Source organism: Enoplosus armatus, chromosome 5 (assembly GCF_043641665.1).
Source record: "Enoplosus armatus isolate fEnoArm2 chromosome 5, fEnoArm2.hap1, whole genome shotgun sequence".
NCBI classification, from domain to species: Eukaryota; Metazoa; Chordata; class Actinopteri; order Centrarchiformes; family Enoplosidae; genus Enoplosus; species Enoplosus armatus.
In genome coordinates this window covers 11,524,898-11,550,373 of record NC_092184.1, presented here as the reverse complement: position 1 = coordinate 11,550,373, position 25,476 = coordinate 11,524,898, and the positions used below count along the sequence as shown (strand labels likewise).

The following is a 25,476-nucleotide window of genomic DNA, read 5'->3' as shown; positions in this document are numbered from 1 at the left end:
TTTTGGCGTACTGTAGCATAGAAATACTGCAAGTCACCAGAAGGGGTTTAAAATACTATGTTTAAACACTTCAGGTACAGAAATATCTGACCTGTGGCTTGTACTTTAGGTTGCAACCAAAGTGTTCATCGGTTGGAAATTCCAGAAATTCCTAATCTTTCCCTCCATGTTCTGACATTTGCAGCTGTGTTATAAAAGAGGACAGCCAACAGAGATGATGACAAAGCAGCCTTATAAATACACTCCTCTTTATCAGACTTTACCACAATACCTGCTCTAATGAGCTAACTAATGAAATTGTAATTAATATGTGGCTTTGTTATGTGTGTGATTACAGCCCATCATAAACAACTTACCAAATGTTATTGCAATTCCTTTATCACCTGTAGAGGTCTATAAAAGTAATATCAATATATGAGTTATATTAGCATTAATGTGTGTGTTGTCAAACCCAGATATAGAAAAGGGTAAAATGGCAGTTTTTATATTTCCTCTCCTTTTCCTCAGCCTTCCCTCCTCTCATATGTGAAAAAATAGCTGTGACTCACTTAGACGCATCTGCTGTGTGTTTGTAGCTACAAATATGAAGGCAGCCATTCTTCATGTCAACACACTTGCTGATACCGCTTTCATAAACAGTGTGCAAGATTGTGTAGGATGCCCTATTTTTCTTGAAAACGCCATGTAGGCCATCGGATACCAGGGCAAAATCCTCCTGTGCTGCTCCAGTCTCCTGACATCTGAACAACGTCTCTCTCCCTTTTGGTGTGACAGGTAGAGGGCTTCTTTATCGTTTGCTTAATAGATATGACTGATAGAGAAGTAGCGTAAAGATGATTTCTGCCTGATTTACAGCCGCTATGGGTGATGTTGATGCCAAGGCGTCTAACATTAAACCAGCGTCAGAGATTTTGTGGCACCGGGTTTGACATTGTTCTATTTTTCTCTCCTATGATGCTGCACAGAGTGTCAGTATATGCCACCCATTTTTCTTTGCCACGGACAATGACACATGCAGAGCAAGCTCACCTCCTGAAATCACGACCTTTATGTCTTTTTATAGCTCAAACTATTTGGGGCATTTCCAAAATCAGTCATAATACTGACGGGTGTTTGCTATAAGAACACACACTTGAATATGTTGCTCTCTGTTGTCTTCAGCTCTTCTCCCGCAAAGTCTTTAAGATAAAAACAAAAGCTTTCAGCAGCTTCAAAGAGCACCGTCTAGACCTGCCCTATATGAAAAGTGCCCTGAGTTAACTTCTCTTATGATTTGGCGCTATATAAATAAGATTGAATTGAAAACTTGAAAGTACCCAGCTAGCCAGCCTCTCCTACAATGTGAAGTACAACGTGTTCCTACACTTGAAAAGACTCGCTGTCTGATGTGGTACAATCAGCAAGGTCAGGCATTGTACTGTGTGCCATGCAACATTTTTTATCAGGGAATGCATGCAGCCGCTAGGAATCTCTGCCCTCCATTAGCGCCACATAGCCAAATAATTGTGAACGAGGTAAAGATAATCACCACACGTTGATGACTGTGCAGTGCAACCTTTCTGTTGTCCTACATATTTAAGACATACTCAGAGGCACAAGTTATATTACATGTGTGACTTTCCGAACACTCCCCCCCCAAGTGACTCCTATAAAACACTTCTCAACAGTAAATTAATTTGCTGCCTGTGTAATGCTTTGGCTCTCCCCTGGCAAGGTTATGGTGTCTATTAGAGAGGAGATACAGCATGAGATGTGGACAGAGTGGAGCTCGATCTGGCCTGTGTTCCTGTCTGCCTGCTCACGTTCTGCTGAGTCATGGGGTTTTTGTGGAAGTCAGTCAACAGCAACTCAGTGAGGCTGCGGGCCAGAGGGGCTGGTGGGAAACTGCTACTACAGCAGCGGTCGGCGCTGATGAATCTACTCGTTACTACAAACATTTCTATGTTGATTAACAAACCTGCTTAGGGAAGAGGTAAAACTGCCTCGTGTTGATTGGAGGGACTTTTTTTAATGCTGTGGCTCCCCTTGAGGCAATATTAATATATAATTAGATAAAATGGACTTGACTTGACTTGTGGCTGAGAGAGGCTGGGTTTTTGTGTCCACACATGCCTTAAAGTCGTTGTTTAATGTTAAGCGCCCACATACATTTGGAAACCAGTCATGGGAAGATTGTAGAGGAAGATCCGGAAGAGTCTAGTTTCGCTTCATCAGGACATTCCTTCTGTTTGTTTACAGTACACAAAGAGAGGAGTAGTAATAATGGAGTCTGGTAAATAATGGGACTGATAGGGGCTGTCCCAGTAATAGTCTTCTCATGGATAGAAATGGTCAAGGCACATTTATACACAGACACATATATGTTTTTGTAACAGTATATTAAGGAATATGATATACAAAATGTGTGCCAGGTGGTTTGCAGCAATTCGATTAAACACAACATTATTTAGGAATATGCACCATGTGGGCAGGGCGGCACATGGTTAACACTGTTGCCTCACAGCAAGAAGGTTCTGGGTTCAAACCTGCCAGCTGGAGTTAGCATGAACTCCCTGTGGCTGAGTGGGTTTCCTCCAGGTGCTCCGGTTTCCTCCCACAGTCCAAAGACGTGCAGGTTGGGTTGACTGGCGACGGATTGCCTGTGGATGTCAGTGTGAATAGTTGTCTGTCTATATATGTTAGCCCAGTGTGAGCTGGGCTCCAGCGCCCTGGATGAGGATAAGCGGATGGATAATGGATGGATGGATGGAAACTCCAAGTCTTAAAACTTAATTTGGTCCTCTCTAGCAGACGGGGTTTGGTATTAATACAGGACCCACCTTAGTGAATATTATATTTAAGCGGTTAATAAGATTTATGTAAAACCAGTTGACACACAGTGAACCTTTTCTTCTTTTCAGGCCTTGTTACCATGTATAAATCCAAAAGCTTCTGTCATAAAAAAACATAGATCCTGGATTTTCTGACCCATTTTTATTTCATTCAATTTGTATGAAGAGACATGAGGCACATTTTTTTTTTGCTTTTGTTGAAAGGGCATGAAAATGACAGCATCACCTTGAATAATCTGTGAGAAAGCTGGAATTGGCCAAGGGGTGCCATGTCACTGTGTGTTTGGTGAACAACATATGAACCTCGACGGGTTTTTGCCTTACATGATAGAGGTTGATAGGGCTGCATCTCCAAATCCGAATAAATAATCCAAGTTTTAATTGTTCACATAATGAAAGAAGATAAATGCGTACACAATAAATATGTGTTTAAAGCAAAAAGCTGAAACTGTGATGACAATCCTTGAGGAAGACGTGTTTTTGTTTCCAGCCAAAACCTGTCAGTACTCTGCTGAAAAGAAGCTGATATTCTCATGAAAACCATCCCATGAATTTGCAGCCTGACGTGCGTTATCACTGAAGCAGCTCCCAGCACTGTAGCATGATGTCATCGCAGATTACAGTCTGGGCTCTGTGGACTCTAGCCTTGAGAGTCGCGCACGCTGCAGCCTCAAGTGGGTTGACGTCTGGCGGCTTCATTGCATCGGACTCTTCCTCCCATCCTCTACTCGTCTACCGACGCTCCCACCCACCCTCGCTCACTTCCTTTCCCTCCCACTCACGTTTCTCTACAGCGGGCTGTTGCAGTCAGGCGACATCATGGAGGCTGGATGTGTGGTTGCCGCGGTGATTGAGAATGCTGCCTCAGGACCCCAGGGTGAACCAGGAAGTAGTGACGTCCTTGAGGGGTGAGTTACTCTCTTTTTCTGCGCTTCATGGCAGCCGATCAGAATTATGCAAAAGAGACGTAATGAGATGCCGCACGAAGTAAGTAGTAGCTGTGTAATCTTAAGGCTGAAACGTGACCCTGTTCTCAGTGTGACTGAGAGAAAACCTGTTTAAAGCTCCATCAGGTTCAAAACTCACTGCTTTTTCTATGAATTTACATTGTGTCTATGTGATTATTTCTGTCACTGTGGATCACATAAATTATACTGTGTGTCAGTGCTCTTGGCCTCATGTCCTGATCTCATCACGCTGAATCACAGTGACAAATCCAAGGCCTGTCTCTCTCCTCTCTTTTGTTGCTCATAAAAGTTGAGCTGAATGGACCTCACCCTCCACTCCCGAATACATTGAGTCACATTTCAAGTGAAGGTTTTGTGAAGCTCTCCCTTGTGGGTGGATTGCTTTTCTGGCTCTCTGAATAGACGAGCTTTGCTGTCCTGAGCGCATACAAAAGACACCATGGCTTTTTGTTGACCCCACCATGGTGAGAGATGCTACCACTTTCATCTGCATCAAGAATTTGTTCCCATCTCTATCTGATTTGAAAAGATTATTATTTTGTCATATTTTAATGCAGATTAGCATTGTAACAGACATAGTACAACATGTTTTTTTGGGCCATGCTGGTGCAATGTCATGATTTGAGCCACATATAGTGAATTCATCTCCCTCACTTGCTCCCTCTGCTGTGGTTTTTAAAAACTGCAAATCTTATTTACAAACCCCAGACTACATGGATGTTAACATTATTACACCCTTCTTGTGTTTTAATTTGTGTATGTGATATAGCCTGTCTGTTTCCGCAGAGATTTGCCACAGTCTACTGACCTGGACAAAGACGATGCCTTACCTCAAGCCACCAACAATAATCCTCCAGAAGAGAAACAGCTACAGGAGACATCCACTGCCATGGTACACGCCCACACACACACTACTCTGACTCATTACTTACACAAATAAAATACATAAACACCCACCAACAGACATGTCGCTCGTCCTCCATGAGGTTGCATTGGCTGTGTGGGTGATTCACATCATGATGTCACCACACCATGATGTCAGTGAGGCCACATAGAGCCATGTGAGAGTCTGTAGTCACAGTGATGAAGGTGTGAACAGGCTTTAAACTGTATTTGAGGATGTCTCACCTCTAGGTTGGGAATGACAGTGAGGTGGCGTGAACTGCTGAGGTAAAGGTGTTATGACAATATTGTCTCAGACAAGTGATGTCATCACCCCTCCCTCTCAGTTTACGTCTGGTTACTCCAGTTTTATGTAATAGGCCTCCACAGTGGCTCTTTCTTTACGTCTCTGTGGCGAAATTACTCTCCAGTTTTTGAAGTCTCTTGGACGAGCGACAAAACATCTTCAGCTTTTCAATTGTACTTTAAGTACAGTAGATTTTGTTTTTTTATGCATGTATTCTTTTCTTTATAAGTTATATTTTCAAATTACTGGACAAAACAAACATAACAGTACAAGACACAAATATTACCAATATGAATAATATTAGTAACAATACTTCATAGACAGACATGTCACATCATAGCATAACAAACTATATCTTAACATAGCAAAGTATAACATTACAGTAGCATAACTTAACATAACATTAGCTTAAAACAGCATAACATTACAGTGGCATAATATAAGCAAAGCATAATATAACATACTGTATATAACAACATAACATATCTTAGCAAAGCATAACATTATAGTAGCATAAGCTGGCATATCATAACATTAGCATAAAATAATATCTTAAGCTTAACATAGCATAGCATAACATCAGCATTACATTGTTAGAATGTAACATAACATAAGCACAATATAGCATTAACATAACATTGGCATAAATGTACAACTCTCTACTCTAGTACAAATCTTATATCAGACGTCTAAGAGTCCCCACTGTTTTATGGTGATCAATCTGTTCTCCATCAGTTGCCCTGTGACTGACTGACACTTATTGATGTCTGCTTTCTCTGTTTGACAGGTGAGGAGTGATGACATCACAGAGCACCCAGCCGAGCCCCTCCTGCGCTCCTGCGTCAGCACGGCTAGCATGAAGGTCAAGAACATGAAGAAGTAGGTGCTCCCCGTGACAGCGTTGCTGCTATTATAGGCTGTAAAACAGGGCTCTTATCCAGGCCAGGGAAATGAGGACCTATAAAATGACGGGTGCGGCACAGACAGAAGAGTCCGCTTGCTGCATCTCAAACCCTCACACATAGGCCTCATCTCTCTTTCTTTTCCCTCTTTTGCTCTCTTTTGCTTTGCTTTGCTTTTCTCTCCATCATGGTGTCAGTGTGTTGAATACTGATGAGGTGCTGTTGTGCTGTGTGTTTTTTTAGGCTGACGTTCCCCAGAGGTCACTTCCCCAGGTTGGCAGAGTGTGCCCATTTCCACTATGAGACTGTTGACTTTGGCAACGTTCAGGTGAGCCCTGAAAATACTTACACTGTGACTTCTGCAGCAGAGAGTTACTATGTTCAGTAATTGTGTTTTTGGCTCAAGTTCAGGGTCCATTTTGGTGAATTGGTCCAGAAATGCATCATTCCTGAAATGCAACGTGGCAGTCGAGTCAATATCCTTGTTTGTCTTTTGTGGAGAGCCCCGCCCTCATTGTTCCATTTTCCTGCTTCTTCCTGAAGTGTCACATTAGAGCTGTTAGTGTGTCCTTTTATCAGAGAGCTACAAAATATGAATTTGTCTGCCATGCATAAATCATTATGTTTCACCATTACAGATTTTATTAGTCCCATTCCTATTAAAGCCGTGATCCGATTCCAGCAGTGTGTTAATCCTCTGCATTACAGTATATTAATGTCAGACTCATCTGTCCTCTGTAAACCTTTGATCCTGCCTTATTAGTTTGACTTAAGCACACAACCATTGAGTAACTGAGATACAGTAGTTTCCTCGATAGACAGCTGAGTCTTTCCAGGAATTGTAGGAGATGACTCATTTTGAAATGAAAACCTGTTCTGACAAAACAAAAGTGGGTGTGAGAAAATCTGGTTACAGTTAGATGTAGTTGGAGATAAATGCTATGATGTGCACTATTTTCACAATATTGGAATCCAACTTTTTGGGGATTGTTAGCCATGCAAGCGGCACAGCTTTAGGGATGGCAATGTCACTCTGTCTGTGTGTCAGCTGGTCCCCCTCTTTGGTGCACACTGAAATATCTTGAACTATCGGATAGATTCCCATGATTTTTGTACAGACGTTCCCTCAGGCTCCAGTAGATGAATCCTAATGACTTTAATGATCCCCTGACTTTCCCTGTAGCGCCACCATGAGGCTGACATTTTTGGTTCAGAGTGAAATGTCTTGACAACTATTTGATGGATTTCCATGAAGTTTGGTGCAGCTATTCATGGATGAATTGCATTAAGTAGTAGTTAACTAGTTAGCATGCTAACAGGCTAAACTAAAAAGTTGAACAAGGTAAACATTATACCTGCTAAACATCAGCATTTTAGCATTGCCATTGTGAGCATGTTAGCATGCTGACATTAGCATTTAGCTTTGCCCATAGCATGGCTGTTACTCTTCATAAACTCCAGTAAATATATAGCTGCAAAGACTTGCTTTGAATATCAGAATCAGAATCAGAATCAGAATCAGAATCAGAAACTGTTTATTGCCAAGTAACATACATTACAAGGAATTTGCTGTGGTCTGAAGGTGCTATTGTTTTGATAACAAATAAGTAGAATATAAAAGCTAAAATAACAATAAGAATAAAAATAAAAATAAGATAAGATAAATAACAAACAGTGCAGTGACCAGAATAAAGTAAAGTAAAGTGTCCAGATAAAGTGTCCAGTAGGGGGTGAGTGCGTTAATGTAACGCAGTGGGGACAGGGGTGATGTACGTTAATATAACGTATAGCTTGCGGTAGTGTTCGGGGGGGTGTCAGTGAGAGTTTGTCAGGTTGACTGCAGAGGGGAAGAAACTGTTTTTGTGGCGGGAGGTTTTGGTCCTGATGGACCGCAGCCTCCTGCCAGAGGGGAGGGGGTCGAACAGATGGTGTCCGGGGTGGGAGGGGTCGGCAGCGATCTTCCCTGCTCTCCTCAGGGTCCTGGAGGAGTACAGGTCCTGAAGAGATGGGAGGTTGCAGCCGATCACCCTCTCTGCAGAGCGGATGATACGCTGCAGTCTGCGTCTGTCCTTGGTGGAGGCAGCAGCGTACCAGACGGTGATGGAGGAGGTGAGGATGGACTCAATGATGGCGGTGTAGAAGTGAACCAGCATTGTTTGTGGCAGGTTAAACTTCCTCAGCTGCCTCAGGAAGTACATCCTCTGTTGGGCTTTCTTGATGAGGGAGCTGATGTTCAGCTCCCACCGGAGGTCCTGGCTGATGATGGAGCCCAGGAAACGGAAGGACTCCACAGTGTCCACTGGAGAGTCACACAGGGTGATGGGGGCGGGTGGGGCTGCGCTCTTCCTAAAGTCAACAACCATCTCCACTGTCTTTGAAGCGTTAAGCTCCAGGTTGTTGCTGTTGCACCAGGTCACCAGGTGGTCAATCTCCCACCTGTAGGCAGACTCATCCTCTCCAGAGATGAGTCCGATGAGGGTGGTGTCGTCCGCGAACTTCAGGAGTTTGACGGACTGGTGACTGGAGGTGCAGCTGTTGGTGTACAGGGAGAAGAGTAGAGGAGAAAGAACGCAGCCTTGAGGGGAGCCGGTGCTGATCGTCCGCGAGTCTGAGACGTGTTTCCCCAGCTTCACGTGCTGCTTCCTGTCAGACAGGAAATCTGTGATCCACCTGCAGGTGGGGTCAGGCACGTTGAGCTGGGAGAGCTTGTCCTGAAGAAGAGCCGGGACGATGGTGTTGAAGGCAGAGCTGAAGTCCACAAACAGGATCCTGGCATAGGATCCTGCGGAGTCCAGGTGCTGGAGGATGAAGTGTAGAGCCAGGTTGACGGCGTCGTCTACAGACCTGTTGGCTCTGTAGGCGAACTGCAGGGGGTCCAGCAGAGAGTCTGTGATGGATTTGAGGTGGGACAGGACCAGGCGTTCAAATGATTTCATGACCACAGAGGTCAGGGCGACGGGTCTGTAGTCATTTAATCCTGTGGGCCCTGGTTTTTTGGGGACGGGGATGATGGTGGAGGCCTTGAAGCAGGCTGGCACGTGGCATGTCTCCAGTGAGGTGTTGAAGATGTCCGTGAACACCGGAGACAGCTGATCGGCGCAGCGCTTCAGGCAGGATGGGGAGATGGAGTCTGGTCCAGCAGCTTTACGCGGGTTTTGTCTCTTGAAGAGCCTGTTCACATCTCTTTCAAGGACAGACAGAGGTGTCGATGCTGGAGGAGTGGGGGGCGCTGTGGGGGGCAGCTGTGGTGGTAGGAGGTGTGAGAGTTCAGCCCCAGGTGTGATGAGGGGGTTGGGGCTGTTGGGCTGGAGCTGGTGGGTGATGGTGTGGGGGATGGTGTCAGGACTGTCCCATTGTCTTTCAAAACGACAGTAGAAGTCGTTGAGGCTGTTGGCGAGGCGTCGGTCGTTAGCAGAGTTGGGGGCTCTTGGCTTGTAGTTGGTGATCTGCCTGAGCCCCCTCCACACAGAAGCAGAGTCGTTGGAGGAGAACTGGTTTTGTAGTCTCTCTGAGTACAGTCGTTTAGCTTCCCTCACCGCCTTGCTAAACTTGTACTTGGCTTCCTTAAACTCCGCTCTGTTGCCACTCTTAAACGCCTCTTCCTTTTCCAACCTCAACTGTCGCAGTCTTGCTGTGAACCAGGGTTTGTCGTTGTTGTAACTCACCCTGGTCCGAGTTGGTACGCAGCAGTCCTCACAGAAGCTGATATATGAAGTCACAGCCTCTGTGTACTCATCCAGACTGTTGGTAGCAGTCCTGAAAACATCCCAGTCAGTACAGTCCAAACACGCCTTCAGGTCCTCTGCAGCTTCACTGGTCCACTTCTTCGAAGTTCTCACAACAGGCTTAGAAAGTTTTAATTTCTGCCTGTATGCGGGAATCAGGTGGACCATGTCGTGGTCAGAGTGTCCCAGTGCAGCGCGGGTGACGGCGTGAAAAGCGTTACTGACTGTGGTGTAACAGTGATCCAGAGTGTTCCCCTCCCTGGTGGGGCATTTAATAAACTGTTTGTATTTGGGGAGTTCATGTCTGAGATTACCTTTGTTAAAGTCACCGAGGACAATAACTAAGGAGTCCGGGTTGGTCCGCTCCGTTTCCAGTATCTGATCGGCGAGTGCGCGCTGTGCGTCCTGCACGTTGGCCTCCGGTGGAATGTAAACACCGACCAGAACGAATGAAGCGAACTCACGGGGGGAGTAGTAAGGTTTACAGTTTATGAAAAAAGTTTCCAGGGAAGGAGAGCAATGCCGTCGGATCACTGTCACGTCGTTACACCAGCTGCTGTTGATGTAGAAACAGATACCTCCACCCTTTGTTTTGCCGGAGAGGTGCGCGTCGCGGTCCGCTCGGAGAAGCTGGAATCCGTCCAGCTGCAGCGCCGCGTCGGGAGTTCTTTCCCCCAGCCATGTCTCCGTGAAGCACAAAACAGCAGATAATATCCTGTGGTCATGGACTTTATTATGTATTTAATGACTACCAGCAGCCAACAAATGATTTTGACATATAGAGTTTTTTAAAAATGTTCAAGTCAGAGTATATTTGCAGCAGTGATAATGAGAAGCAGTGAGGCACTCCTGGTTGCTCAGTCATGCATGGAAGTGGCTGTGAGCCGCCTGGTTAACCTCAGTGCAGTTCAGTTTGCTGGCCAGCAGAGTGCAGCAGTCGTCTCTCCACAGACCAGAAGCTGCCAATGGCTGTCAACACAGAAGGGTGCATGAGCAGTGCATGCATGCCGTAGGGCTGACTCCCTACACGTAGCGTTAATGGACTACAGTGTAGAGGGCTGAACGGCACTTAAATCCCAGGATGCTCTCGGTGTGTTGGATACACGTCCTGCTGTGGTTGCCGTGACTGTGATGGCTCCATCAGTAGAAGGGAGGCAAGTGAAGCAGCACAACAGTTTCAGTGACCTTGAAAAGCTCCACAGGGAGAAGAAAAGCCGAGCTGAGCTGGAAGAGAAATGTCAGTCTGGGGAGACATTTGACACTAAAAGCTGCACACACACACACACACACACATACAAACATACAGCGGGCAAATACCACTGTGCAATTTATTCTTACATCTGTGTGTTATTTTTGGTTAATTTCTTGACTTGATCTGAGTCTTTGTTCTTGTTGTATCTCCCATGATGCATTAGCCTGTCTCTATATTCACAGACTGTGGCGGCAGGAAGGGAGGCTGCTGATCAGGTCTCATGTATCCTAATCGCAGAATAGCACAAGGACGGCCGACTGCCTCTGTCTGCAGCCTGCCTGACTGATTCCTCTCCAGATTAGCTCCAGTCTCGCCTTGAGAGGGGAATGAATGAGAATTGTTTTGAAATGAAGAAGGGGTCGCCTATCTATCTTGTGCAGCTTTGCCTTTGTATGATGGATGAGCTTGTGCATCTGCGTGTGCCGGTTGAGCCCATTTACTGCCAAACCCCCTTTTGTCACTGGGGAAAGGAGGGAGAGGGGGAGGGGGCAAAGCAATGGAGGCAGAGTACAGGAGAGGGAGGAGATGGAAGGAGGGAGGCAGGAAGGGGGGGTTAAGACACAGTGGGAAGCATCCTCTTTTCATATGTTCTGCTTTTGAATAGAGCAGCGAGCATGTGGTGATCCAAAGCCCTTTGAATGAGCATTTTACGTAAGGCGGCAGGGGACGGCAAACACGCGAGTAAGGAGCAGCATTTAAACTCTGCTGCCCTCAGCCAAGAACTGGCTTGTTGGAGGAGCTTACTGAGGTCCAGGACTGCGGCTGCACACAAAGAGCCACTTCCTCCAGCTGTGGATGGATATCTGAGATGCATTAGTGGCAGGTAACCAGAACGTGTGGACGATTATGTTTTCGTTTGAGCTTCTGGTGCCTGATGCTTGCGCCGAAACATTACCTGCATTATGTTATTTATTGACTGATTGATTTAAGTCTGAGCTGTGTTAGCATGTTTTATTTTGAAAGGGGGTAGTCTTTGGGATGTGAGCATCATAGAGAAAGTGATGCTCAAGCATGCCTTTGATGCAAACTTTCAGATTTCTGCTGTTCGTTTCATAATATTTTAAATTTTTAATCAAGCTAGTTTTTTTCATCACCACAAAAGGATTTTAGTTTATCTATAATTCTCTGTGTGATCCTGCTTCCCGTCATGCTTTTGGCCTCCTGACTCCCCCATCAGCACTTAATTCAGATGCTTAGTTTGGACTATTATTTCAAACGGATCCTTTCAGTGAATAAGAGCTCCTCCATCATGGCTTATTCTAAAACAAATGTCTCATTCTGCGTTCCTTGTCAGCCTGGTTTGCTTTATTACTGTTGAGCAGTAACTAGGTCGCTGTGTGTTGTGTAACAGTGTATCTGGATGAGTTGCTAACAGTTATAAATAACCAGAACTTCCTTTGGCTTCCAGGCCTTTGAAGTCTCCTCTACAGTAATGTCTATCAATGTATTCCCAAACTCCTGCGAGGCTTTGATCTTCTCAGTTTTGGGGCATATAGAATATTGGTGAGGAGGAACAAGAAGAAGGAATCTGTGCTAAATTTTCACTGCCTCCAAGCACTGATGTTTTAGCAGCTTATGTATTATACATTTAATTCTGCAGGATTTATGGTGAGAATATGAATCACTTCTATGCTGGTGGCAGAGGAAATATACTGTACTTATTGTTTCCCAAATAAACTTTATCATGAAGGCTTTCATATTGTCAGAATTTCAAAAGAAGTTTTAAAAAAAGTCCTTTTGTAAAAATGTCAACATACCTCAGGCGTCAGGCATTACTTCCCATAGTTCTTTTTACTCAAATTTTGAAGGTTTCTACTCTCAAACCCACTGCTCAGTATAAAAGTGGTTTTACTATTTAATGGAAAAATGGGGCTGGACATGATGTACCTCTTGTATACCAGGTCACATACAGAGAGGTTGTTGTATTATACGCATCCATTATTTAGAATGTGGGCCCTCTCAATATGAGCTCCTCTTGTCTTTTTTTCTGCTTCTTTTTGCTCGTAGTTGGCCTTCGCAGAAGGGCAGAACGAAGGACCGAAGGCTGGTCTGGACTCCAAAGAGCTGGTCCTTCTGGTCCAGATCACTTGCCAGGTAACATCACCTGCTAAATTCAGAAAATAGACTACATCGTATCATATCTCAAATTGCTTTGCAGTTTTTTTCCCTCAGTCTTACAAAAGTTTTTTTCTCTCTTTCTCATTGTCAGGGGCGAAACTGGCTGGTAAAGAGATCCTACGAAGACTTCCGGGTGCTGGACAAACATCTGCACTTGTGTATCTATGACCGCCGTTACTCCCAGCTCACCGAGCTGCCAAGATACGACGCATTAAAGGACGCTGTTGAGGTACCACAGAGCTACCTTAACTCCATTATCTCTATCTGCAATATAAATTACTTACAGATTGGAAATGAAGCTTCATTAACACTTGAATGTAATGAAATTAGTCCGTTCTGTTGCATGTTGTGTGGAAAAGTACTCTTTAGTTGTCAGACTTTACTGAATTTTGACAATGTTGTGTCTCCATTCAGTCAGTAACCAAGATGTTGGCCACCTACCTGTCCCGCTTCTCCGCCATTGCTGACAACAAGATCAACTGTGGTCCAGTCCTAACATGGATGGAGGTATCTTCTTATCAGCTGTCACATTTGCTATCAGTTATTCGCTCTCTAGGAAGGACCCCATTAAGTTAATTCAATATTTGATATTCACCATTAATATTGAAGTAGTTAAGTTAAAGGAACAGTCAGACATTTTTGGAAATGCAGTTTGTACAGACTTTGTGGTTTCAGAATAGCTGTGTGTTTAAGGCTGTTTCTGGTTGAACATCTGCTGGACATCCTCGTAGTGTTGCCAGGTTTGTGCACAACACCTAGACATATGTGGTGCCCACTCCTCAGCTGGAGATGCTGTGCAGAGGTCGGTTATGGTGGATGTATGAAAATTCTGTGTTGAGGGTTTTGTTTGATTTTTTTTTTGTTACACATTTGTGTCTCTTCTTTGACAAGATTATTGCTGTACACAGATTTCTGTTAGACTGAAGCTTTGGCAAGGCAAGCCTACAATAAACATTTAAAAAAATGCTAATTAATTACATCAATAATACCACACTACAGTAACATATTGTATTGCTGCTCATGTATTCAAAATGCCAATGTTGCGCATTGCTTGTCTCCCTCTGTCACAGCTGCTTCTCTCTACTTCCAGTCTTCCAGCTAAGCTTGGCCAACATGTCAAACTCTTAACAAGATGGCTAAAATGTGTTTCTTTTAAATGTCGGGATGTTTTCTAATGTTATTTTCTTTTCCAGATCGACAACAAGGGGAACCATCTGCTGGTGTCTGAGGAAGCCTCAATCAACGTCCCTGCCATCGCTGCTGCACACGTCACCAAACGTTACACAGCCCAGGCCACAGACGAGTTGACCTTTGAGGTATGATGATCCCATCATAATGCCTTTTCATTGTGCTCAGATGTGATCAGACTTGTGATCAGTGTCATCATCACACTCTCTTTGTGATCCAGGTGGGAGACATTGTGTCAGTCATAGACATGCCTCCTAAAGAAGACACAGGCTGGTGGAGAGGGAAACATGGCTTTCAGGTGAATCATCTGCTTGTTATTCATTATGTTTAATAGAGAACAATGAAAGAAAAACATGTCTCCTCTTCCATGATAATGGAATGATGATATAGTTCATCATTATCATCATGATATATATAGATGAATAATGATGATAAAGTCACAGTGAAACAGAAGTCAAAGTGTCTTTAGCTTCAGTTTTGTGATGCATTTCACCAGCCAACAGTCAAGTGCTGTTTTAATACGATGGGCAGGGTTAGCTAGTCACCCCGAATCACATGTGGTTGGGATACATTTATTTAACCGACCCCAGAGTCAAAGATGAATCATCAAAAATATTTGTATGTTTTACAGGAAAAGGGAATAATTTGTTTTTCATTTCACAGTGTCTTTAAATAAAACGTTTCTTCATCCAAATTACTTTTTGGAGTCCAGGGAGTTCACATTGAGAGATAAAGACATACTGCTTGGTTTCATATTTGCTTAACCCTTTCATGCATGAATTATGACAGCCTCAGTCAGGATTTTGACGAAGTGTTTTTATTTCTCTTTAGGCATGAAAAAAAAAATTTAACTTAATTTTTTTCAAATGTTCATTTCACACAAAGTTCTTCACATGCATGGACAGCATGCGTTTGAGTTTTCAACTGAAGAAATATGTATTTAACACACCAATGAATAAAATGGAAATTTTAACAATTGTATTACTCCTTAGTTGTTACTTGATGTTACCAAATTTTATTTACTATTTATTATAAATTATAAATTTATTTAGGGTCTCCTACTATAGAAGGATTGGCAAGGTATTCCTGAGCTGCTCAGCGTTTCTGGCCTTCCGTTGGCCATCTTGGTTTTGAGACATTTGTGTTGCGCTTACAATGGCTGGCCAGTGGGTGGCAGTGTATGGGATGACGCACTAGCGTCCACTGTGGTGGTTGATGTGCAACTACACCATTAAAACCCATGCATATACAAGAAAACAGCTTTTGAATAGCTGTCCACTGTAGTGACCACTATGCGTGAAAGGGTTAAATTGAGATTATAAATTGAGTTGAATGAGTTGAGCTCCTTGTTTTTTAAAACCACACCAGCAAAAAGAAGCTATTTTGTCTTTGCGGTTGAGTGACACCCTAAGATGCTTTGCACAATTAGAATGCAAACCAGCTATTTTCAGCCCGAGGCAGCTTGTACCCTCATGCTCACTGACCTATTTCTGCACCTTCACCCTACCACAGTCTGCCACAGCACTAAACACCCCCACTGGTCCTTTGAACTTACAAGTGTGTATCACCATCTCTTGTCTCTTCTTCTTCTCCTCTCTACTTGCAGGTTGGTTTCTTCCCCTGCGACTGTGTTGAGCTGATAAATGACAAGATTCCCTCCAGCGTTCAAAGCTCAGTGCCGAAGCCAGGTACTCTTCAGCGTGTGTCTGTCCTACTGCTTGATGATTTATTTAAGACTTGCTCCTGGGATGTGAAACGGATTGATTTAAAGTGGCTGTTATGTGTGTGTGTCATCTTAATCAGTGTGTAAGAAGCATGGGAAGCTGGTAACGTTCCTGAGGACTTTTATGAAGTCTCGACCGCCGCCTCAGAAGCTGCGGCAGCGCGGTATCCTCAGAGAGAGAGTGTTTGGCTGTGACCTGGGGGAACATCTCCACAACTCAGGACATGAGGGTAAATTATTCCGACAATGGCTTCTTTTCTATTTTTTCTTTCTCATTTTCCGTCGTGAAATTCTTACCTGCTGGCAGTTCACACTGAAATGTTTCACATTTTCAAATAAAGTAAATACCCCAAGAAAGGATTACTCAGTGATTTGTGATACATTGCTGTGATGTTTGATGCAAATTGAGTCGGTGGTGTGAATTACTGTTTTGTTTGCCAGCAGGATGTGCTACTGCATAGATCCTTGTGGATTTGCCAAAAGCGTCTTTATTTCTGTTTTTATCAGACGTGTTGATGCCTGTGGTGTGATAGAGGCAAAGCTCACATTAACTCCAACCCTTTATGTCATGCAGATTATTGTATTGAAGCTACATGGGTACCATTCTAAAATATCATGTAGACCAGTGCTTCCCAGCATTGTTTCGGCTTGTGGCCCCTCAAATTGAAGTATGGTTTACCTTACCTGCAGTGTGTAGCTACTTTTGAGGACACTGAAGTCATGTCATCTGTATTTCTTTCTGAAGTTTACTCATCAACTCATCAACCCTACTAACCCTAACCCTAACCCATCAACTCATCATAGTTTTAGACTCATCAATTTATATTTAAATGTACTATTTAAGATATCAAAAAAACAATAAAGGATTCTACGGATTATAATTTTTTAACTTGCTGAAAATAAGAATTTGTGACTTGAATTTATGACCTCAGTATTTGTAAAATCCTGGTTAAGGTGGTTTTCTTTGCTTTGGCATCAAGGAGTTGAAAGCAATGAGCTGCAATCAAATTGTTGATTGATCAAATTTTTGGAGGCCTGCAAGGGTAAAACTAGAGAAACTTTGTGTAGAAGAAATGCTGTTTTTATTCTATTAATCATCTCATGACCCCTCAGATTTACATTGCCAACTCTAATGAGCGTCCCATACCCCAGGTTAGGAACCACTGAATTGATATTAATTTCCTCAACATGATTTGAGTTTAATTGTAATAGTAGAGATTACACATAGGTTGTTGTGTCATGACATGTTCCAAATGCTTAGTGAGGAACTTTCTTTGCTAAAACATCTTAACTCAATGAAAGCACGGTGATTATAGAGCATCACATCTTGTGCTTCAGCCTGTTGAACAGAAACTTCATGTTTCTGCCTCTCTTGACTCTCCACTGTCTCCTGTAGTCCCACAGGTTGTTAAGAGCTGTGCTGACTTCATAGAGAAACATGGAGTCGTGGACGGCATCTACAGACTGTCCGGGATCTCCTCCAACATCCAGAAACTGAGGTTTGTGCCCATTTTGTTCATCATATTGATTGAAATTTTACCCAAAATAATGTGTTAAGAGAGCCTGACAAGTGCAGTGCTGCAAATATGTGTTTGCATGGCAGGCTACTTGGATGCTAAGTCAATTCTGACAAGGCGTCGGTTACTGCGTGGGATTACAGACTGATCTGATACACTAGCAAGCACTGATTTGGAATCAGTAATTGGAAATATACAGAAAGTATCAATAAAATAGCTGCAACTGTAGCGCGCACTATCAACATGATGGATTCTGCTTCTTCATGAAGTGTTTTTGCTTCTTCTGAAATCCATCAAATACAATTAGATTCAAGCTGTGCAGCTTTGAATGGCTGTAATGATTCTCTCGTCTATTTTATGCTTGCCAGGAGGAATTCGTGAAACAATCTCTCATTAGTAAATCAACTAGGAGGCACATAGTCTGATGGGTTGCCGGTCAAAATAAATGTTCTCATATCGAAAGTGTTTTAGGAAATGATAAATATCTGGTGACTTGTTGATGTTTCTCACAGTTTATACTGGTTAAGGGTATTACAGGACCCCCCCCCCCCCCCCCCCACCCTACTGTTAAATATATTTTTTAGTTTGGGGAGGAATATTATTAAAGGTGTCAAAGAGATGGAAATCATGCTCTGTTCATTTGTAAATTATGATTTATAAATTTATAAACAGCTTTTGGCAGTATTATCGAAGTAAACCAGAGAATGTAAGAAGACAATTCACCAAGCAAACTACCTCGTCAAAAGTAGCTTACAGTGTTGAAATGCCCTCCTTGTTTTTGTGTTTTCATACTGACAGATGGGCAGTAGGATGACTCCCACTCTGTTCTATATCGTCTTCTTCGTTCTGTCTCCGTATAGGCACGAGTTTGACTCAGAACAGATCCCAGACCTGAGCAGAGAAGTCTTCAGACAGGATATCCACTCGGTGGGCTCCCTCTGCAAGCTGTACTTCAGAGAGCTGCCCAACCCTCTGCTCACCTACCAGCTCTACGACAGATTCTCAGTAAGGCGCAGAGCAGTTGAACTGGGGCAGGGACTTATGCTGGGGATAAATATGGGAATGGGAACTGGCATAGCGGTTAAACATTGGGAGGAGAAAAAGCTGCAGAGGACACATTTCCGGTTACTCTGTGATAATCAAAGAACCCGTACAAACAATGTAAAATGTTCAGTTCATTTTTAAGTGCTGTTCAAAATGGGGTCATTGCATTACGCTGAGCTCTCTAGGAACAGCAGGGGATGTGCACGCAAATACTGAATAGCAGATTAAGTGAGCCAAAACACTGGCTGCTCTGAATATAAAAGGGAGAATGAGAGCGAGAAAGTTAAGGCAACTCCCTCTGCTGCGATTATCAGCCCTCTCGGTGATGTGCGCTTTATCCTCTGTCTTCACAGGAGGCCGTTTCTGCAGCCACAGATGAGGAGAGGCTGGTCAAAATCCACAATGTCATCCAGCAGCTGCCACCTCCACATTACAGGTTAGGTTTAAAGCTCACTGTTGCACCCTGGTGGCCTGAAGGGGAGTTGTTTAGTTTCTAGAAATGGAGTTCTGCAATAAAACACATCAGACTGTCAATGCTGTGATGCTCATTTTTAATTGTGTGAAGGGATAATGTGCCACCAAAAACCTTTTTTACTTCCGTCTCAAAGACATAGAAAATCCTGCTCTGAGACTTGAAACTCCACTTTAAATAAGTCCTAAAAATGGTCTCATCTGGGTACAGCATAACATTCCTGCTGTACATAGGCATGTTATAATAACGTCCATGCAATGCGACATTAATCCTGCTTGTGACTGGATGCACTGAACTCTCCAGTTCTTTGACAGTTCAGACTCCACCTGCTGGTAATAAGGAGGATAACAGTGGTAGAACCTCTCATGTGACTCTGGGACTGACCTTTTTTACTGGCTAAAAGCAAATATTTTTAAATAACAGGTGAAATGTATATGAAATATTAGCCTTTCTTTATCTAAAGGACTCTGGAGTACCTCATGAGACACCTCTCCCACCTGGCCACCTTCAGCTCCATCACCAACATGCACACTAAAAACTTGGCTATCGTCTGGGCGCCTAACCTCCTCAGGTGACTCTCGAACACTTTCATCATTCCAGATGTATGGCTGCATGCAAACTGAATTAAATTGGCACCGTTCACACCCACATTTCCTGGGTGTCTAGTATTTCTGTGACCGTGAACTGGGGCATGTCTCAGTGGTCCAGAGCTGTGAAATAGGTTGTGCTGTACTGTAACTGTGTTTCAGGTCCAGACAGATCGAGTCGGCCTGTTTTAGCGGCACAGCTGCGTTCATGGAGGTGCGTATCCAGTCGGTGGTGGTGGAGTTTATTCTCAACAACACTGAGGCTCTCTTCAGCCCTAAACTCAATGCCATCATACGGGAAAGCACAGGTAGGTCAAAATAGAAACAAAACGTCATGTGGCATCTGAGGTTATATGCATCTATAACACACACTAACACCTTACTTTTAGGTAACAACACCTTATCAAGGCCGAAGTCACTGCTGGTCTGCTCCCCGTCCACAAAGTTACTGTCTCTGGAGGAGGCCCAGGCCCGCACTCAGGCACAGCTTGGCTCCCCGGCCACCACCCCCTGCCTCACCCACAGTGACTACATAGAGGTTGGGGAGGGACCCGGCGCTCTGCTCGGCAAGTTCCACACGGTCATCGAGCTCCCGATGGAGAGGTAGTTTTATATTTACTTTTAATTTTATACTTATAATACATGATGCTTTGCAGTTTGTGTGCTTAGTCCTATCTTTCAGTGATTTATTAATCATTTAAGTAATTTGTTAAGCAAGAATACATACACAATACCAAACATTTTCTGGTTACAGCTATTAAAATCTGTCACATGTGAGGATTTGCTGCTTTTCTCTTTTTTATATAATACAAAATTAAATAGCTTTTGTTTTGGTTGGTCGGACAAATTTTTACCTTGAAACCTGAGTAATTGCGATTTTTCACATTTTGGCCACTAAACAAAATATAATGAAAAGTAATTATTAGTTGCAGCCCCAGTGTTTTGTTTTTGTCATTTTCTTTCTTCTTTTTTTTTCTTTTTTTTTGCTTGTGTGAGCTTTTGTTAGATGAGACAGCGCGTGTTGAAGATGATTTGTTTCTGTGTTGTAGCAGCAAGCGGCCTCCTGCTAAGCCTAAGAAGTCTCCTGTGGGGAACTGGCTCTCCTTTTTCCACCTGGGCAAGTCCCAGTCTGTGTCGAAACGTAAACTGAAGCGACACCCCAGCGAGCCTAACGAGATAAAGAGCATTGCACTGCCAGGTCAGATCACTGCTGCTGTTACAAAGCCAGAAAACATAAAGCTTCTGTACCTGTACCTTTCAAAGCTTCTGCTGAATTTCGTCAACTAATGTTGACAGTTCGATGTGTTGAAATGTTCTTTTTAGAGGATCCATTTTATTGAGAAAAATAATTTGCCCTGAAAACATTTCCAGGTGGAAGAGGAGATAGCGGCACATTGCGCTCGACCAAAAGTGAGGAGTCTCTCACCTCTCTGCACAATGTGGAAGGTATTCATTCATTAAAATTTTGCAAACTGCAATTGGCTCCCACTGGTTTATATTTACTGTATTTTTGTGACTGTTGAAGATTCTGGTCTTGTACATTTGTTTTTTTTTCCATTTTAGGGGAACCTCCGAGTTACCGCCCCCGCAGACCTCGTTCGACTAGTGAGGCCATTTCTGCCGTCTGTAGAGACGACCTACGCAACACCAGAAGTAAAGACGACCACAGAACCCACCCACTGAATGAGAGTCATAATGGTGCTGATCGTGTCCGCACCGCAGCATGTATTTCACCTCCACACCAGGAGGACGATCTCGATCTTTGTCCGCCGGCTGCAGGCATCTCTAGTTTGGACTTTGACCCCATGTCTTTTCAGTGCAGCCCACCCTCAGCTACGCCTGGGCTGCACCACAACAAAGACGGAAATAAATGGAGGAAAAGCGCAGGGTGTTCCAGTGAATCAGAGCCCATCTCCTCTCCTAACAACAACATAAGCTGCTCTCAGTCTCCAGATATCAGCCCGGTTCTCTTTAAAGGTGGGAAGAAGGTCACCTCCAAGCCGCTTTCTCCTAAACTCAGGAAGAAATCCTTTAAGACGCAAGCTGATGTTCAGAATTCCTCCACCTCTCCTCCACCCCTTCCTTCCACTTCTCCCCCAGTGGAGAGGTGTGAAGCTCCACTGGCAGGTGGAAAGGAGCTGAGAGCGCCCTACCAACACTGCAGCCCACTCAGCACTGCGAGCCAGGCGTCAGCCCTGACCGACCTCAGTCAGCCTGCACAGAACCTGCCTGATCCAGGTCAGTGCCACTCCTCTTTAACACCATACATAACATTTACTGTATATAGTTAGTATCTATTTAAATAATAATGCATTCTGTAGTTTCTTATGAAAGCTTTTGTGTCTTGTCCCATCATGTCTTACCCATAGCTTTGTTTGTCCTGTCATACTGTAGCGTTGTTTGTCTTATCCCTCCCCAGGAACAGATAGACTTATGAGTTCAGTGTCTGTTCTCCCTCCTCACCCTCCCTTGACGAGTGCTGCACGCAAGTTGGCTTTGGCTCTGGCCGAATCTGCCCAGAAGGCCAGCAGTGGCTCCCAGAGAAGAAACAACGTCCCATCGCACCCTCTCCAGAGACAGGAAGCTCCTCACGCCCAGGACAGGCTGCCCCGGCCCTCTGTTCTCGATCTTAAAGTGTACCCCCAGGAGTACTGCGGCCCCCATGTCTCCTCTGCTTCCCAGTGGCAAACATCGGCGCACAGCCCCATGGAGAGCCACTGCTGCCCTCATCCTGTTCGTTTCCTACCCGCTCACCTCGGCTCGGATCCTTCGCAGCTCACTGACGGACAGGAAAGCATGTGCAATTTTACACCTAACGTCAGTCCGCTCGGGTCAGGGAGCTTGGATGAAGGCAGTGCAGAGAGGAGGGACCGAAGAGAGGAAAAAGAGCTCAGAGATCTCACACAAGCAGAACCCACTTATCAGAGCGTTGGTGTTTCAACACCCACCCAACCTGTGTGCTCTGCCCCAAGCCCGTCAACTTCTCCCGTATATGTGAACGCCGACTCTATCAATGTATTTAATTTCCGCGCTGTTCTGGCGGAGACCTCTATGCCTGCCTCAATCGAGGAGGTCCTTCCACGTCCATTACAGCCCCCCTCAACCCATCACTACAGCCCAGAGGAGGACAGACCTCTAGGTCTGGTTGAGGATGTCTACAGTAATCATCATCATCATCGGCCAATTCAAACAGGACGAATGCCTGCACCTCACTGCCCTCGGCCCGATGCTCTGCCACATCACCTTATTGGGCCAAAGAGCATGTACAGGCAGTCCTCTGAAGGCCGCTACAGCACTTTAGGGTTAAGGCACCCTTTGTCATCCCAGTACAGACGTTTCCGTAGAGATGAGCACCTTATCAGTGGCTGCCACCGGCAACAAGGCTCATGGCAGAGGTCAGAAGATAGAATAGCTGGGCACCCGGCCATCCGGAGGGCTCGCTCCTTCCATGCCCCTCAGATTAGTCACTACGAGCTGGCAGAGACAGAAGTCCTGCCCCCTGACACCATGTTTTATGTCCAGCAGACGTCGAGCCAGGAAACGCCCTATCAGAGACTGATTCAGACTGGCATCCACCCTGTTCGGCCACAGTTTGAGAACACACATGCTGACTATCGTTACAGCCCCTATTCTGATATAAACCCAGTAGATGGCTCCCGCTATTATGTAGAACCCTGCCGGCCAAGCGGTATCCGGCACAGTCAGTCTTACACCATGCGCTCTACAAGGGAAAGTGGACAATCAGATTACTACAACTACTCTCCACACCGTCCCCCCCCTGTGAACAGGGAGCTTTACATACAAAGCAGGGACACCGTTGTTTACGAGGCCAGAGATGCAGAAGTTTTTGAAAGAGTCCTATATCAACCAGTCAAGCAGGAGAGCAAATCCAGACGTAAAAATACATGTCCAGCTGTGTCTCCGTATGAGAGCCCTATCTCGCCGACTGACACAAGAAGCAGAGACATAACGCACACAAGAAGCAAGTCAGACCCTGGAAATGCCTGCCTCCTCTCCACCGGCAGGACAGAAAGCCAAAATGTTGTGGTAGCTACATCCCCAACTTCACCGAGGTCTCAACACGCAGACCCTGAGGTCACCAGGCAGCAGTACATTCACCGGTCAAGTGCGGAGCCAGGACCATCCAAGCGGATTCAGATCAAAGAGAGCTCCTCGCAGCAGCCACCACTTCGCAAAGTCCCCTCTCTTCCAGAAAGGGGCTGCCCTAACCTCAAGAACACCGAGCACAATGACAGAAGTAATAGACGAGGTCACGACCAGGATCGATTAATGATGGCCAACGCTGTCAACAGCTACTCTGGTATTGTGAAACCCAGCATCCTCAGGAGGCCGGGGAGGTCGCAGAGCACCAGAGAAAATCGTCACTACTATCATCACCACGCCAAATCCCCTCTGGATCCTGAACATCTGGGATCCTTTTCCACTCAGCCCAACAGAAGGACTCAGAGCACTAAAGTCAGGCCCACACAATATGACCACATGGAGGGGTATTACGCAGCGCCCAAACCTAAACCCACAAGATCCACTAAAGCCGTGGCCGGATATTTGCCTGGCCAGGGCTGCATGTCTCCCCGCGGGCACAGACTGCTTTCCAAGGCTCTGGGTCACGAGGCTTTTTATCATGCTGCACTGAGATCAGAGGCCGGGGTCTACGAGTGATTCTGACCACTGGTTTTATCTGATTCCACATCGGGGCCAAAGGAGAACAGCACTTTATCCTCTGCCAGACCAACAGACTGTTGTGTTGAAAGTGTGTTTGTTTTAACCTTCAGGAGCTGCTAAAAAAGTGTGAAGTGAAGCTGCTGCTGCGGATCATACTGTCGCCATCGCTGGTAGTTTCATATTTTGCAGTGGCTTTTGATGGAGCTCAAAGGGAAAAAAGTGAATCATACGCAGATATTGTCTTAAATTTAGAGATTTGAAAGTAACAGTATGGGAGGCATGTTTGAGAAAATGATGGCTTATCTATTTTATTTAATGTCTAAACAAGAGATGACAAGCTAAAGTAACTGCTTTTATTAATATGATTTCAGTATAGGAATGTGTATAAAATAACATTCACTTTAAATGTATTATATTTGTATAAATATCACACAGCTAACATGTGGCCAATGTACTGTACATTTTGTTTTCTATTCCAGTCTGCTCAGACTTCAACAAGCACTTTTGAGGATAACTGTGTATGAAACACATTGTCTTAACGTGGTGTACATGAAGCCTCTTGATATACAGTATATATTTTTTTCTGTAAGAAACCGCTTGCTTTGAATCATTGTTAAATACTAAATTAGCACTTTTGGGGGGCAAAATGGAAGAAAACCTTGTATTGTTTCTAACTTTTCTTTATCACACATTGTATAATGCAATCTTAAAATAACAATGAGTGCTATGATTTCTGTTACGGTCAAAGCTACCATGGCGAAATATGCTAGACATACAGTAAATGCAAATTAGCTCATTCAGTTAGGTGAAAAAGTGTATTTTGTATGGCATTGTGGTTTTGTCACAAAAATTTCTTTCCTCTTTTAGGGAACTTTTAACAACGTGGTGTTTTACATAAATTATGATGTTGTTTTATTCACTAAAGATGCTATTTCAAATCCAAACATGTAGATGAGGATATTCTGTTAAGACATGTTATTAAATGCGTTATTTTAGTGGGAGTCTTAAAAAAAAATAAAGATATATTATATCAATGGTTATAGTTTGTTGAACTCTTGTGTCATGGGTGAGAGAATTGGAGTTAGAGCAGTAGCTTCCAGCCTTTTTGCATTATCAGCCCTTAAAAATAGTACTCAACCAAGTCAGCATTGCACTTCAATAACATTGTCAGACTCGCAAAATGCAGCAGAACCATAGATGTCTTCATAGATATCTTTTTATTCCACACATTCCTCTTCCTTGTCAAAACCTGGCACCTACATTACCCACAATGCAAC

At 44.2% G+C, this 25,476-nt stretch overlaps 1 protein-coding gene across 1 annotated transcript; it reads left to right on the top strand.

The window, feature by feature from the left end:
* Positions 1-3,650: 3,650 nt before the first annotated feature.
* On the top strand, positions 3,651-25,195 carry arhgap32a (Rho GTPase activating protein 32a). Its single transcript, XM_070905639.1, has 21 exons — positions 3,651-3,739; positions 4,586-4,691; positions 5,776-5,867; positions 6,134-6,218; positions 12,875-12,961; positions 13,077-13,214; positions 13,400-13,492; positions 14,179-14,301; positions 14,394-14,471; positions 15,780-15,861; positions 15,977-16,126; positions 17,293-17,395; positions 18,274-18,418; positions 18,811-18,893; positions 19,393-19,500; positions 19,679-19,824; positions 19,906-20,119; positions 20,566-20,714; positions 20,888-20,962; positions 21,080-21,754; positions 21,936-25,195. Exons 1-21 carry the CDS (start codon positions 3,651-3,653, stop codon positions 24,194-24,196), a joined length of 5,082 nt encoding a protein of 1,693 aa, XP_070761740.1. The 3' UTR covers positions 24,197-25,195.
* Positions 25,196-25,476: the final 281 nt, after the last annotated feature.

Bases quoted from the DNA above. Each gene is read 5' to 3' on its own strand.
- arhgap32a (XM_070905639.1), top strand. From the start codon at position 3,651: ATGGAGGCTGGATGTGTGGTTGCCGCGGTGATTGAGAATGCTGCCTCA. The intron at 14,472-15,779 runs GTGAATCATCTG...CTCTACTTGCAG, and splicing joins GAGGGAAACATGGCTTTCAG to GTTGGTTTCTTCCCCTGCGA. The intron at 21,755-21,935 runs GTCAGTGCCACT...ATCCCTCCCCAG, and splicing joins ACAGAACCTGCCTGATCCAG to GAACAGATAGACTTATGAGT.